General features: G+C 29.3%; 2 protein-coding genes and 1 long non-coding RNA gene across 6 annotated transcripts; 1 reads left to right on the plus strand and 2 right to left on the minus strand.

Moving 5' to 3' along the window:
* The first annotated feature begins 3 nt into the window (after positions 1-3).
* Positions 4-13,212, plus strand: LOC145202301 (uncharacterized). 4 transcript variants are annotated; one of them, XM_090081322.1, is made up of 22 exons: positions 4-144; positions 406-492; positions 4,499-4,555; positions 4,892-4,929; positions 5,038-5,166; positions 5,663-5,716; positions 5,836-5,956; positions 6,132-6,224; positions 6,344-6,513; positions 6,760-6,845; positions 7,121-7,204; positions 7,342-7,404; positions 7,529-7,570; positions 7,713-7,748; positions 7,856-7,944; positions 8,087-8,123; positions 8,318-8,382; positions 8,485-8,571; positions 8,746-8,808; positions 10,592-10,667; positions 10,744-10,828; positions 12,917-13,212. In XM_090081322.1, exons 2-22 carry the CDS (start codon positions 421-423, stop codon positions 13,128-13,130), a joined length of 1,761 nt encoding a protein of 586 aa, XP_089937448.1. In that variant the 5' UTR covers positions 4-144; positions 406-420; the 3' UTR covers positions 13,131-13,212. The 4 variants fall into 4 exon arrangements, 3 of the variants coding, with proteins under 3 accessions (XP_089937448.1, XP_089937447.1, XP_089937449.1); XM_090081321.1 differs by having other exon boundaries at positions 5-144; positions 254-492; XR_016450599.1 differs by lacking the exons at positions 4-144; positions 10,744-10,828; positions 12,917-13,212 and adding an exon at positions 10,052-10,238 and having other exon boundaries at positions 154-492.
* Positions 10,493-12,594, minus strand: LOC149890783 (uncharacterized). The gene is made up of 2 exons (XR_016450606.1): positions 12,475-12,594; positions 10,493-12,221 (listed from the first exon to the last, which is right to left on the minus strand). It is a non-coding gene; the product is annotated as an uncharacterized LOC149890783 (long non-coding RNA).
* Positions 13,213-13,862: 650 nt separating the features above from the next.
* LOC145202302 (frizzled-4-like) lies at positions 13,863-15,983 on the minus strand. Its single transcript, XM_080075202.2, has one exon. The coding sequence runs from the start codon at positions 15,717-15,719 to the stop codon at positions 13,968-13,970; it is 1,752 nt and encodes a 583-aa protein (XP_079931328.2). The 5' UTR covers positions 15,720-15,983; the 3' UTR covers positions 13,863-13,967.
* Between the last annotated feature and the right edge of the window lie 63 nt (positions 15,984-16,046).

A 16,046-nucleotide genomic window follows, 5' to 3' on the forward strand; every position in this document is an offset into this window, starting at 1 on the left:
TACATTTTTGTGTTTTACAATTTATAAGTTGTGTTGATCTGGTCTCATTATACTGCTGATGCATGAAGTTGTTTTTGTTTTTAAACAAAAATGTTTATATTTGTGTGAAGTTCTTTTGATACTCACTAACTGTTTAGTAGCAAGGTAATTTCTGGAAATTTTAATTTTAACGCCTTCTTGTTGTATAATTGTTTTAAGTGCCAAAATTATTTGTTGTTATTACAGAAGTTTTAAAAAGAAAACGTTTATATAGAATTTTAACCAAGAATAATGGACAAAGTTTTTGAGATTGTTGATAAAAGTTTAATATTGCGGCTTGGTAGTTTTGTGGTGGAGTTAGATCTTAATCAAGTTATATGGCCGTTTTCTGTTTTTTCTGTTTTATATTTATTTTTCTGGAAAAAGTCTGGTTTTACAAATATGAATACCAAAACTCTTCAATCATCTGATCAGCCAAATAGTGATGACAAGTTGTATGATCCAAAAGATATGGTAAGATATGATAGTTAAACAGTTGGGTTATTCCATATGAAATCACCTAGTTTTTTAAAAGTCCCCAGGGTACCACCTCCAATTTACTTCAAACTTTGACGACCCACAGCTTTTGTGGAAAAAACACAATCCTGAAAATTTCAGCTTGATTCACCAAACCATTCAAAAGTTATAATTGAATCAATACAGACCAAAATCGACAAAATTTGAGTATCTGGAGCTTACAGTAGATTTTTTTGATTTTTGACAGATTATAACTTTTTAAATAAAATAGATGATCACCTGAAGTTTTTTAGGGTAATAGTTTTTCACCCAAATTATCTTTTTTTGCAGGTGTTTTGGACTGGTTTTAAACAATTTTTGAGTTCTTGTACCTCAAAGTTGCTAATTAACTCAATATTAGACAAAGTTTTGGAAACTTTAATGTGCTACAGTTCAATACCAACAGACAAGCTGTGCCAATTTGTTGTTACTTTTGTGTACTTAGAGTAACCAGTTGCGGAAAAATTTAAAATTATGTGTTGAAATTTATTTTAGCACTTGCAGCAGCCTGTTAAAATATCACTTTTTTAAAAAAGTATGATAAATTACATTCACTTTGTAGGCATAGAAAGTAGTGTAGACAGTTAAAATAAGTTATGAAACTTTTTACTGGCAAGGTTCCATATATAAACAATCACCAAAAAAAATTTAAAGACTTATACTCTATCTTATGACATGATTGTAGCCCTATGACTTAGGTGTATAATTTTGATTTTTCCCTGAATAAATATAATAAGTTTTCCCTAAAATAACATTACCAGTGTCTTAACTTAATTTATTTGATACGATTTTATAATATATATTTGTTTAATTTTATGCATATAATATAATTATAATGATATAATTTACACATGGTTGTAATTTGAGTGTAAAGTATTTTAATTGCTTCAAGAGTTTGTAGTAAAATCTAAATCTGCACAGTATTTTTTGGATTTTATTATTTTACTTTTTAACATTGCAAGAACCAAAAACTAAAAAGTTTTGTGTATGCAAAAAATTATCAAGGGATTGTGTAAAGTCAACATATCAATAGCAAATCAACTTAGGATCAAACCTGGTCAAAAAGTTTTTACTAACTGTTTGAATGAATTCAAACTTGAAAAAATACAGAAGTTAGTCAAGATGAAGCTGCTGAAGAAGATTTTAGTTGTTCAGACCTTGATAATACAGTTCTTAATAAGATAATGTCTTTATTGGAAATATCTCCACTTAAAAATGTAAGTAGGCGCAACAAATTAGGATATGGAAAATAAAAGGCTAAAAAAATTGCAACAAGTATGACAAACCTAGTAGCGTCAGCATTGGAAATAGACCCAAAAGATATAGAATTGGAAAAAGGGCAAAAAATGTATAAGCTGTAATGATTTAGAAAAACTGCTAGATGCAATAAAAAATAAAATGAAAATAAGTGTGAAGGAAGAAAAAATTCAACTACTAACACTAACTCCTGATAGTTGGTCAATTGAAAAAACTTACAAAACATTTTCAGTTAAGAACATCTCGCTAAGAAAGCTCAAAAGTTGAAAAATGAAAAAGGAATACTTGCTAAACCCGAGGCTAAAATAGGACAGCCATTAGAAGATATTGTTAAACAAAAAGTTATTGAAATTTATGAATCTGAAGAGTTTACAAGACAATGTCCAGGAAAAAAAGACTTTATTTTAGTGCATATAAGTAATGCAAAAGTTCATAAACAAAAACGTTTAACATAAGTTCAATTAAAAGAACTTTATCTTGAGTTTAAAAAGCTATACCCTGCACACAAAGTCGGATTCAGCAAGTTCGGCAAACTAAGGCCGAAGTGGTGCATCACAGTTGACAGTAGTGGAAGTCACTCAGTTTGTGTATGTTCTTATCATCAAAGTGTTAAGTTGATGTGCGCTGCTTTACCTAAGGGCCATTTAATATATTACAAAGGTTTAATGAAAGTATATTTTTGTAATATAGATAGTCGAAGCTGCATGTTTCATCTATGCTCTAACTGTCCTGGTAAAGTAAATTTGAAGACTTACTTGGAAAATGTGTTTGAAAATAATGGCTTTGACAATCAGATCACATACAAACAATGGGTGTCAACTGATGGAACTGCACTTGTCACAGTCCAAACAAGCATTATTGAGTTTATTGAAACTCTAAGTGAAACTTTGTATGACCTTTATCATCACCACTTTATCAAAGAAACACAATCCTCCTACTTATCAGAGGCAAAAAAAACAGATCAACACACTTGTCTTATTCTTATGGATTTTCCGGAGAACTATAGTTTTCTTGTGCAAGATGCTGTACAAGGATTTTACTGACAAGCCAATCAAGCTACCTTACATCTATTTACTGTTTATTACAAAGATGAAAAAAATCAACTCAAATGTGAATACTATTGTACAATTTCCGACCATCTTCGCCATGACCAAACAACAGTTCATTGTTTTCTCACAAAGTTACTACCAATGATCAAAATCAAACTACCCACAATCAATAAAGTAAAATACTTCAGTGATGGTGCTGTGTAACAGTACACAAATTACAAATGTCTGATAAACTTAATGTACCATCATGAAGATCACAATATAAATGCTGAGCATCACTTCTTTACTACATCCCATGGCAAAAGTCTATATGATAGAATAGGCGGAGCTATGAAAAGAGAAACAGCAAAAGCAAGTCTACGAGCAGCAAATGCAAACCAGATTCTTACACCAAATGAACTGTTTACATGGGCTGAAAAAAACATTAAAGGTGTTAACATATTTTACATTTCAAGTGATGATATCAATAACCATAAAACTTATTTTAACCTAAAGAAAGAATATAAAGAGATAAAATCCCAGGCACAAGAAGCTATCACAGTTTTGTACCAGGTGGAGACAAATAATTTTTACGGAGAATCTCTAGCGATACTATCTTTGATACCCATTTGCTGAATAATATCAACTTGGCAAAAAAAATCCTTCAAATATTCAACCTGGTAAATACATTGCATGTTTTTACGATGATGAATGGTACATAGGGCTTATGCTTGAGATTTGTAATGAAAACCAAGATGTTAATATGAAATTTATGCATATAAACAAATTAAATTTAAAATAGACTAATGATGCACGATCAAGTCAGTGTTGGGTTCCATTTGACAAAGTAATATGTCAAATAAATGCTCCAACTATTAAAGGTAGAAGTGCTCATAACTACAAACTTGCTAATAATGATTATGACAGTATCATAAGCAATGTAAATCAGAGATAAAGAAATAAGTGTACTTGTGTTTCATGTGTATATACACTTCTACTTTCAGCATTATTTATTTTTATTTTTATTTTTTGAAATGTAATATAACTTGCGCTATTAGGTATCCTTTTAAACTAAAAAAGGATTGCATTCAAAATGCTAAAATTATGTCATAAAATTCAAGTGAGTATAGGTCTTTGAATCTTTTTTTGTGATTGTCTATATATAGAACCTCGCCAGTAAAAAGTTTCATAACTTATTTTAACTGTCTACACTACTTTCTATTCCTACAAAGTGAATATAATTTATCATATTTTTTTAAAAAAGTGATATTTTAACAGGCTGCTGTAAGTGCTAAAATAACTTTTAAAACATAATTTTAATTTTTTCCGCAACTGGTTACTCTAAATACACAAAAGTAACAACATATTGGCACAGCTTGTCTGTTGGTATTGAACTGTAGCACATTAAAGTTTTCAAAATTTTGTCTAATATTGCATAAATTAGCAATTTTGAGGTATAAAAACTCAAAAATTGTTTAAAATCAGTCAAAAACACCTGCAAAATTGGATTATTTGGGTGATCAAAATTTGAAGCAAATTTGAGGTGGAACCCTGGGGACCATTAGGTGATTTGATATGGAATGACCCAGTTGTGTTTTATGAAAGTTAGGCCTTTTATGAAAGTGAGGTATTTCATAATCACTTTTTATGCTTTTTAATTTTTTTTTCTACTTTTAAAGAAAGCCCCCTCTATGCCTGGATGGGCTGCAAACATTTACAGGAAAGCTCTGAGAACAGTATGTAAATTTTGATTTCATTTTTATAACAATTATTGATATTGCTATCAAATCTGTATATTTAGTTTTTCAATATGATTATTATTAATTTTCATTATTATCTCTTGTTTTTTTAGTTATTTTTGATATTTATTATCAATCCTAATTCATCAGGAACTTTATTATTAGTTATAAATATCTAGTCATCTTTATTTTTATTGTGCATGTGTGTCTTTCTTTAATCCTGTATGAGAACTTTATGATTACTGTAATCTTGAAAAGATTGTATAAGATAAGAATAAAAGCCAAAAGATAAAATAGATTTTTAAACACCTTAAGTAGTTTATCAAATTTTAGGTGATTGGGAGACGTTTTTTAGTTGAAATGGCAAAAAGGTTAACTTTTTTTTCTTTTTTTTTTTAATTAAATACATTTATAATGCCCCTTTTCATTTTATTTAATGTTTTTAAGAGTTTTTTTACCTTGTGCTTTTTCATTGTTAGTCAAGTTGATTTCAATATTTTTATGACCATGTCTCTGCCAGACAGCCCAACCTTCTGTCCCATTGTTTTTCCTTCCAAAGAAATACCAAGAGATAGCATGATTGATTGTTGGGAACTCTTAAAACCTAGGTAATAGAAAACTTATTGTTTTTAATTTCTTTTTTTTTTATATATATAACTTTCCACCTTTGAACAGTATGTTGTTGTTGCTATTACAATTGTCATCATTTTTTAGTACCATATCATAACATTGTAGTACTGGAGCATTATAATGAAGTATAATAGCATTATATTATAGTATCATAGCATTACAATATTGGATCATAACATTGTAATTTAGAATCATAGTATAATGTAGCATCATAGTATTATAATGTAGTATCATAGCATTATAACTGAAGTATCATAATATTATAACTGTAATATTATTAGCTTTACCAACATTATAACTGAAGTTATCATGAAATAACTCTATTATCAAAATATTAAACTGCAATATCATTACAATTGAATTTTTTTTTTCCACTATTATAGAACATTAAAATGATTTTTCTGTAACTTATTTGTTTTGGCTGCTTTTTATGTTTGAGTTGTAGCAAAAAATTTTCTTTCCTATTTTATTTAGTTCGCCTAATGGATTTGCATTCAATACAATATCTGATTATATTCAGGCATATAGGTTTTGTAGTTTTGCTTTATCACATTTGTATACGGAAGTTTTAATTTGTTCATTGTTATTTAGTTAGAACCAAATACTGTAATAGGATTAAGTAAAAATACTTCACTTTTTTGCACTAGGAGTGGAACAAGAACTCCAACTGATGTTGCCCATAAAGTTATTGAAGCTATTGTGCATTCAGAGAGCAGATCACCTAAGATGAGAATTATAATTGAATATCATAAATCAGATATTCTTAAAGTAATGAATTTTTTGTTTTAAGATTTATCTGAAAAATGTTTTTAAGAAATGTTTTAAAATTTATTAGTCTATTTTTTCCCTGCATAATTTTATTTTGTTGGTTATGGATAATTTATAAAAGTTTAAAAGTTCGTTTACTTTTGAATACTTTTGCTCATAAACTTTTGTGTTTTAGCAAGCAGCAGAATCTACTTTGCGTTGGAAAGATAAAACTCCTCTCTCTGTTTTTGATGGAATTCCTGTTGCAGTTAAGGATGAGATATATTTAGTAAGTTAAAGTGCTGTAAATTAGTTATGAGTTATTTCTTATATGCTGTAAGCTAAAGCAGTTTTAATTCTTTTTTTGAGATGTTTTATGCAGTAATTTTTCATCTCCTAAAAATGTAGGCTGGTTACCCATGTCGTAGTGGTACACCTATTGAAGAATTCAGCACAATAAAATCTCTACAAGATGAAGGCTGGATGGTAAAAAAACTAAGACAAGGTGGTGCATTGTTTATTGGAATGGCTAATATGCACCAAATTGGGATTGGGGTTACTGGAATAAATCCAAGCAAGTGAGCATCTTATATTATGCATTACATATATAAAACAAGTATGTGTGTGTGTGTATTGTTAATATATTTGAAAATGATTTTCAAAATTCCCTTTATTCATAAGTAAATTATAAATCAAAAAGGTAGAGAGTATGCAACAATGAAATCAAATACTTATGGTTGTAAATAAAGTCAGTAATAAGTTTTTTACCACTCCCCTCTTTTTCTTATAATGTTAAAACTTATAATCCCACATTTCAAATTTAGATATCATGGTACATGCCGTAATCCATACAATTTTGATTATCCCTCTAGTGGAAGCTCTAGTGGTCCTGCTGCTGCTGTAGCTGCTGGTAATTCTGTAATAATAAATGAAAACAGTATATTATAGTATTTTTTATAATAAAGATATGCAGTTTTAGATAAAATTCTATTGTTTTCATCTACTCAAATCATCACAATAAATTGCTTTAAACTTTTAAAACAATAATGAATACCTATAAAAAATGTTTTTATGATTGATATAAAAATTAAAAGTAATGTTCTTTGTGTGGTATTAGTTTTTTGAAAGTTCTTCATCTAAAAAATTCAAAATGAATTAAAAAAGCTTTACATTCTATTTGTCTAGGGTTATGCCCAATAGCTTTGTGTGCAGATGGTGGTGGTTCAATTAGAATTCCTGCAGGTACAAATGGGATTGTTGGTTTAAAAAGTAAGGTTAAGTTGGTTTTTTTACATTAATTCAAAATAATGTTAGATATTTCAATTTGATATACTTGGAACTAAAAAATTTCAAAATATGATAGTAAAAGATTTTAAGTTGCTTCAGATTTTGAGTTTCTCTTTCAGCTACTTACTCCAGAATCAGTTGTACTGGTTTCTGCAAAGTTTGCGATACTGTTGCTCATGCAGGTTGAAAAAATCTATTGATGAGAATATTTAAAACAAATATTATAGAACATCAAGACATTTTTAGTCCATTTACAAGTTTTATAACATTAACTAGTCATCATATTATCATTCATCTGCTTTGCAGGTACTGTTTGTGCGACTGTTCGTGATTCTGCAATTGCATATGGTAAAGTTATCTTACACTTTTGTTTGAAATATTATTTGAAGGTTGTGCTGTTAAATATTGCTTTAAGTTAAAAATGTTTTTAATCTAAGAATTAAAATTTCTTTTTCTTTTGATAAATACTTGATAATATTTTTAACTTTAGGCTTTCTTGCTGGGCCTGATCCTCAATGTCCTGTTGGTAATGTCTTTTAGTACAAACAAGTTTTAGGAATTCTTTATAACTTGCCAGCATTTATTTTACATATTTTTTTTCTCCTTTAAAGTAAAATGCTTAACATCCATTAGGTCTGGTGCAGCCTCCACCAAGCCTTTTAAGATTTGAAGAAAAGGACTTGTCTGGCATCAAAATTGGCATTGATTGGTTGTATTTTAATGTATGCGTAGTTTTAATATTTATTTGTTAAATTGCTCTTCCTAAATTTTGTAATTTCTGTTTTGCTTCATTTTTATATAATTGTTTGATAAAAAAGTTCTTGTAGCAGAAGAATAATTTGTAACCTAGATGTTTTATTTTAGCATTGCAACTCTGAAATTGCTATGCATTGTAAGCAAGGTTAGTAGTATGTAAATTATTTTGAGGTAAAGTTCTTTAACTAATTTTCATTTTATTTTTATCAAAATAAAAAGGATTTACAGTATTGTAGTTATGGTATATTTTCAATTAATAATTATACTAATTAACTTGTTGCACCGATTAATTCACCCCATCATTCATGAACTTGTATTTGATTAAGATTTTTATTTCAGCGGTCAACTATTTGATAAATACATGCAACGCTGAGCTGGTTGAGATTTCAATACCAGAGCTTTATGTATGCATTTTAATGTTACTTTTGATTTAAATAATTAGTAAAACATACAATATTTAATTTTTATAGAAGAATTTTCAGTGTATTTTTTTTTTTAACTAAAAGGAAAGTATCCGTGCACATGCAATATCAATTTTAACTGAAATGGCAACCAATTGCAAAGAAATATACAATAAACACCATGATAGACTAGTAAGTTAGAATTCTAAGTATTGTGAGTTGTGTTACTTTTTAACTTATTTTTTTGGTTTTGATTTTTTTAAATTTTTTAAAATACTTTTTCTTCAGAAACAGTGCTTCAAGCTGTTAAAATGAGTATTTGAAGAATTTTTATGCTTTGCTTATAATATATATTTTTGAACACAGAACCCAGACTCAGAAATCAATTTACAAGTTGGTGGAACATTTACAGCTACTGAATACTTTGAGGTAAAGTTTTTTTCTTCTTTGTCTAGAGGTATTGATACGCTATTTTTGAAGTCTAAAGCTTTTAAAAGTTGTAAAAAGATTATTACCTCTCAGAATATCTTTATATAATAGTTTACTTCTGTAAAAACTGCTAATAACTTTTCAGAATTTGTGCAAATGAAGATTGAAGTAACTATTTTTAAAATTTATTTAAAAATTTTTCACAAAAAGCAATTTTTTCACCAAGAACATTACACTCTTGCTTCTACAAGCAAAACAAGCAACTTGAACAAGCAACCTGAACAAGTAACCTAAATAATTCAATGAGTCTTTGGTTGATTAAACTTGTTACAGATCTTACTTTTTCATTAAATGGAAACATTTTAGTTGAACCTTAAATGTTTTTAAAACATTTAAAAACTAATTATATTATGTATGAATTATTTAAACAACTAAAAACAACTATTTTTAATAAATTTAGAATTCTTCATTATGATAATAAAACTCTGAGCACATTGGTACAATAATAAATAATGATGCGGTTTTACTTATTCTGCAATACATTCTAAAAAGGTTTTTTTGCATTGCCACAAATTTGGAAGTTGGATTCCTATTTTCATGTAATTAAAAACCCTTATACAACTTTGAATGGTCGCCTTTCAAGTATTTAAATACACCAAACTCGTCTATTTTATTTCTAAGTCAGTTTGCACATATTTCAGTTCATGCTTAATGAAATATCTATAACTTTATGCATGAGGATGATAAATGTATTCTTAATCCTCAGGGTTAAGGATTGAAAGTATTTTAGACCCAGCCATTTTTTTTCAACTCTGTGCTGCAGAGAGTTCTACATACTTCACGTAAAAAAATCTTAAATTTGAGGTGATTTACATCTCTAAATTTTTTTAACTTAAATTGTATATTAAACATTTTTTTAGCACCAAGATTATGGAAAATAGAAAAATAATAAAAACTGTAGCATTTTACTGAATACATTGAATACATAATTGCATGGTTTATTGAAGCTCGCTGTATTAAAATTTATTAAAAACCATAGCCCCATTTCATATTACATTGTTTGCTGCGATTGTTACAAAATGTAATTTCCTAATATAACAAATAATGAATAAATTTTGTAATGTAATAAATTAGCCATTCTGGTTATTGTACTTAAAATATATAATTTTTTGAACATTTAAAAAGTTTATCTGATTATTAAAAAAAAAACACAGATTGCAGTGTTTTTTTTTTTTATAATCAGATAAACAGTGGTTCCTTCTTGATCCCGGCTTATGTCCTTGCTCTGTTAAACTGCATTTGACTCCTGTAAATTGTGCTCAGAGAAGTTTCGTTTTCCTTTCTTATTTGTGGAAATTGTAATTCCGCGTGTACCAAAGCAACTATCTCTTCATGTCTGGTTTCCATCGTCAGAAATAGAATTATATCAGGTAGTAATGTTTTTTTTTAATGTAAACAAAGAGAAGAAATTCGGAACAATAATTTTTTTTCCTGCAGAAAACCTATTTTAAAATATTTGTGATTTTTTTCACGTCGTCTGTACGTCATCTGGTAACAGGTTTTCACACTAACTAGAATTTTAAGAGTGACGCTTATACTATAGTATAGTGTAATACAGTCTAGTGCCTATTATATTATTACTATACTAAATTGCACTCTATTAAATTATATTTCAAAAGCACACTGCTACTAATATTTATTTTCAAAAATAAATTTATGAAGTTCTAAAACATTATTACTTATTATTAAGTTTTTTTTTTTAATAAGAATTTTTTATAATTAGGCACAGAAGCAACGAACGCGTTGTATGAAAATTCTGGAGCGTCTCTTTTCGTCTGTAGATTGTATAATTAATCCAAGTAAGCAAAAGTTGCTTTTGATTAAGTTACATCTAGTACATATCACTTAGAAATTGTTTTCAACCATTTCTTTTAGCTTTCGGTGACTTCATGCCAAAGCTAAATGACGATATACTTAAATACGGATACACTAATTTAACGCATTTATCAAAAGTTACTCGGTAAGTTATTTTTTCTCGGTTCTTCTTGTTTCTCGGTAAGTTCTTTTTTCTCGGTTTTCCATTCACGGTAAGTTTCTTTTTGCGTATGTGCTATTCACTCAGTTGTTGAGGGCTGTCTAAACGAAACTGAAAAACAGAGGGCATCGCGTCGAGATATCGTAATCAGTAGCGTTGCTAGCTTCTAGTGGACCCGTATTAAAATTTCTGGGGTTTTTGGAGTTCTATTTCGAAAAAATAAACAATTCCCTCAAAGTGTATTAAAAAAAACAAAAACTAAATTTTAGAATATTTATTCTGGAAGTTCGGTACTTTTGCTTTTTTCACGGCGAACGTATTTAATTCAAGATGATTTTGAGTTTCTCAATTTTTTCTTTTTCTATGAGCAGAAAGCCGTTCTTGTCCCATGGAAATTCTAAGATCATATTTTTCTATTAGCAAAAAACCGTTCTTGTCCCACGGGAAATTCTAAGATCATCTTTAACTTTGAAAACATTTAGCTGCTGCGATAGCAATCGGAAATTTCTAAAATAGTAAACACCGTTTACTATTTGTAACCTTCTGGTTAACTGGAGACGAGAGTATTGGAATTTATTGATAATGATTTGACGAGCTCCTTAATGTTATGAAATATACATTGGCTGATACATAAGCGATAAAAACACTTGCGCACAAAGGAAAAATTGTAAAATCATGGCGAGTGTTTTATTATTCATTGGTTAGGGCTTTAATTAATATGACTTCAAAGTACGAAAAATTATTTCTATTAACAATAGTAAACTCATAAATCTTCAAAAGTAAACTCATGAATTTTTAAATGCATATTATCAGCTTAATTTTCTTTAATTGTACTAATATGTGGATGACATTTAATAATTTTTTGGTTATATCATTGCTATAGCTTCAACGACTTTGACCGTAATATACAACCTGTGACATCAACTTAACGAAATTCAACTAACAGATGATTACAGAAGGTTTACTAGGCTTACAACCACCAGATGATTACAGAATGATTACTAGGCTTACGTTAAAAAATCTTGGGTGGCAAAGGCAAAAATACTGATGAGTTTAAAAAATTTTGTGGTTCTATTGCTTACCGCCAGATGGATGGCGAAGTAAATTTGTTTGATCTGTGTCATTTTGTACCAGGTTGCGGAACACTATCGTATGTTGTTGCCAAGAAGTGAAACTAAAATGAATTTTTCTAAACAATTACCGACTGAGAGAATAACTTGAATATGCTAACTCAAAAGGCTCCTCGAGCTGAATGATTTAATTCAACACCCACGTTCGTTTTTAATGTGCTTTTTGTTGTTGTTGCTTTTAATTCTTGATCAAGTTCATTTCTTAAACATTAACTTTGAATATTTATAATAAATATCTTTGAAAACATCTAAAAGTAAAAAAAAAAAATATTATGTTATAAATATTTAACTATCAAATATATAAAATACAGTCGTGAAAAGAAGACCCAAAAGATTTCAAGAGATCTTTTGTAAGCCACCTACCTCATTTGATTTGGAGTGAAATATTTACTTTTATCTTATCATACTTCAGTATATAAGTGTGGGCATTACAAAATGGAAAAAAAAAGAAGTTGTTTTTGGCGACAAACATTTATAGTTAACTTGATAAACAATTCTTACAATATTTTGCACTCCAAGAAAGCGCTTTCATAATATAAGATATTCTATAAACTACGCATATTCCAATTAGGAAATATTTCTGTCAGTGAAAATATTGTCCTGGAAATCTTTCTTTAGAACGAGTTCTTTTAATTTCTGGAAGACTTATTATAATCTAAGTAAATATTGATCAAAGATAAGTTTTTCTAAAATGCAATTATTTATTTTGCGTTAATTTATATATTTTTACCTTCGTAAATAAAAAACTAAGATGATTCTAACACTGCAAACCAATTTGGTTTAAACATTTTTCCAACACCTGATATTGGGAGTGAAAAACGATTGAATTATCGATTTTAATGACTTTACATTTCAAGATGGCGCATAAGACGCGGCATCTTGAAAGGTAAACTCATACTATTAAAGTTGTATATATTATATAGTATATACAAATTTTATTTAGATTTTGTTCTCTTGGTAACTTGACGGGTCATCCATCTGCCTCAGTGCCGATTGGATACTCTGCTAATAAGTTACCTATCGGTTTGATGATTCAAGCATCATGGTGGAGAGAAGATCTTGTTTGTAGGATATCGCATGCTTTAGACGGATGCTGTAAGACTGTTAAACCCGAAGTCTATTACGACATCTTGGGTGCGAACACACGAAGCGAATAAGAAAAACGTTTTAATGATATTTTTTACTTGTTTTACTTTTTTCTTTTTGTAATCTGCAAGATTAACAATTTTCAATTCTGAACTTATTTGTTTCAACTGACAACCTTAACCAGTGATAACCTTATATCTTAGTTTGTTTGGTTTCATCTTGTACAAAACGTACTTTTTAACCAGAACCAATTGTTTTTTGAAAGGAAGTTTTCTTTAACTTTTTTTTTTTTTTTTATCTTTAATGATGACGTTTTCATTTGTTTTGTTTTTTAATTTTTTATCTAATTTAACTTTAGTACATAATTTTTTTTTTTTTTTTTTTAATATATTGGTTTATAATTTGCATTTAAAGTTAGTATAGAAAAGAGTGTACGACTTAGTTTTTTTTAAAGTGTTTTGTGTTAAAAATACTTCGTTAAAGAAATAATCTTGTAGAGCCATTACTGAACTTACTAGACTAACTAGACATTCTATGATCAGTAATGCGTGAAAATTGAGCCACCATAATAAACAATAAAACAAGAGGCGCCCCTCTGCTTAAACTTTTTTTAAATTGTCGAGCTTTTTAATGAATTATTTTGTTAAGTAAATAATTTTGTAGATTTCATAAATAGTAATATGAAAAAAAACTTCAGAAAGATACTTCAAGTTCTTGTTTAAACAATTTCTAAGTGTAGAATTATCAAACATCAGCTTAGCAAATAGATTAACATGCCCGTGTTAAACAAACAACTAGCTACATAAATAAGGGAATTAATTTTAAATGCTTTTTCCCGCTCATAATACAACTGAAACGAAGAAAAAATATAATTTTAAAATCTATTTGGTTGTTTAAATACTGAAATACTAAATTTGAGATCCGTTGGTTCGATAGGGGCGCCTCGACAACAACGGAGAAGTTTGGTGCGGAGACTTGATTTTCTGTTTGAGTCTTTTATAAAATGCAGGAAAATGTAACATCAACAACCACACTGCAGCAGTAATTCCAATCATAAACTCAAAAATAGTTCTTAAAAGAAACACGTTGAAATTTGGTCTTGCTAAGTATGCATCATTGGTCCATGATGCCCTATTAAAGTACTCATAAAAATAACTTGATAAAATGTAAGCAGAAAAAAGAGCGTGTAAAACTGCATAAACACCGACTGAAAGCGCCTCTTGCCCAAACCTTAATACGGTTTTAGAATCAGGTGAACTTTTACAAGATGATAACTTATATGAAACAAGTATTCCAAAAAACAAGAAAATGGTCCCTGTAATTAGGTAGGTAAAAAGAGGACCTAAAACGAACCCACTCAGTGATGATAACCTTATGAGTTGATTTCCGATTGAGCACATTCCGGTTAACTCATTACCATCAATCTTTCGTAAAACGAGTATTACAAGCGTTTTTGCACAGGGAACACCCCATGCTATGATGTGAAAGTAATTAAACTTATTCGCCAATGCTTGCTGTTTCCATTTCAGCCCTGAGCTTAAAAACCAGGAAATTGTCAAAATAACCCACCAAATATTTTGCGCCATAAAAAACCCGTAAGAAAGAACAAATATAGAAGAACACGCGATGTTTGCGGAGCCGTCATGTAAGATGTATTTCCTGCCATTTTCTTCGCCACAACTGATGTTTTCTCGCGTGTAAACAATCCGGATGATATGACCAATTGAATAAAAAACAAAAGAAGCAGTGATGAATACAACCGCTCTCTCTGCATGTAAAACCTTGTTGTATTCAGCCAAGACAACAATTAGAGCGACAGAGCATATCAAACAACAACAGCTAGACAAAGCAGAAATCCACTTCTCGATATTATCCTTTTCATCTGAAGAAAACAGACCATTTTTATAGCATTCTAAAACGCAAGTCTTTGTTCTTTTCAGGAAAAAATAGTTTTCGCTGTTTCGTGAATATAAATTCCCGCAATGAATGTGGACCGTAGCTCCCTTTGAAGTGACCGCACTGCGATTGATTGTGTATATCTTATCATCTAGCTCATAAATCTTCCTCTTTGTCAAAGGTGCAGCTGTTTCAGTGACTTCTTCCGTTCCATTAAACGGAGTTAAACCACCATTAATACACAAAGATCCAACAGAGTTTTCTTTGGGAAATCTGGAGCATTCTAGATTCAAAGGCCATTCAAATCCATAGTCATTGAAATATGGTAAGCACTTGCTTTTTACTTCTTCGCATAAAGGACGACAAGCTGAAATGGGTTTTTCAACTTTAGCGCTGCATAAAGGCAAATAAACGCTACACAACAACAAGCGTAAGTGGACAGAGCATTTTGTTTTTAACAAAAGAGCAAAGTCTGATAAATCTTTTTTACTCTCATCTTGATTTGTTTTGTTTGTGTAAGGATTAAGGACCCCACCATCCATATCTATAGTTTCGTTGTACACTATGTCTTTGCAAATATCAAGTTTAATTGGAACGCATTTCCATGTGTTTTGCCATTCACTATCCGATAAGCCATTCCCATTAACAAATTTCTTATTTAAACAAAAAGAAATTGCCAATAAAACTGAAATCTTTCTCAAAGTTACATAAAACATAGCCATAGTTTGTTCGTTTCCTGAAGAGTTTACTATAAAATTGTTCATAGTTCTTTAATTTCAAAGTAATTTCAAATATCTTCTATGATTCCAAATACCATCTTTGATTCCAAATATCTTTTTTGAGACTTTGTTGCATAATTGCTTAAAATAAAAAATTTGATCAAAAAATATTGCTAATTCGTAATCTTTGCATTTTCCTTTTTTAAAAACATTTCACTTATGGTGATAAACCTTCAAATAGAATTTCTGAAATGTGTTATCCTAATCCAGTTAAACTATTCAGCTTTGCAAACGCTCTGAATGACGGAGATTGACAACTTTAAATAGCGTAAACGGGGGTTAAAATAAACAAAAAGAAAGAAATAAATTATT

Source organism: Hydra viridissima, unplaced genomic scaffold (assembly GCF_058129835.1).
Source record: "Hydra viridissima isolate aposymbiotic clone 2 unplaced genomic scaffold, HvirCarnegie_v1 scaffold_3, whole genome shotgun sequence".
NCBI lineage: Eukaryota > Metazoa > Cnidaria > Hydrozoa > Anthoathecata > Hydridae > Hydra > Hydra viridissima.

What these genes read in the sequence shown, in the direction of transcription:
- LOC145202302 (XM_080075202.2), bottom strand. Translation starts at nt 15,719, where the DNA reads ATGAACAATTTTATAGTAAACTCTTCAGGAAACGAACAAACTATGGCT.
- LOC145202301 (XM_090081321.1), top strand. Translation starts at nt 271, where the DNA reads ATGGACAAAGTTTTTGAGATTGTTGATAAAAGTTTAATATTGCGGCTT. An exon ending in TTAAGGATGAGATATATTTA is followed by an intron (nt 6,225 to 6,343) that starts GTAAGTTAAAGT and finishes CTAAAAATGTAG; the next exon opens with GCTGGTTACCCATGTCGTAG. An exon ending in TTTCAATACCAGAGCTTTAT is followed by an intron (nt 8,383 to 8,484) that starts GTATGCATTTTA and finishes TTTAACTAAAAG; the next exon opens with GAAAGTATCCGTGCACATGC.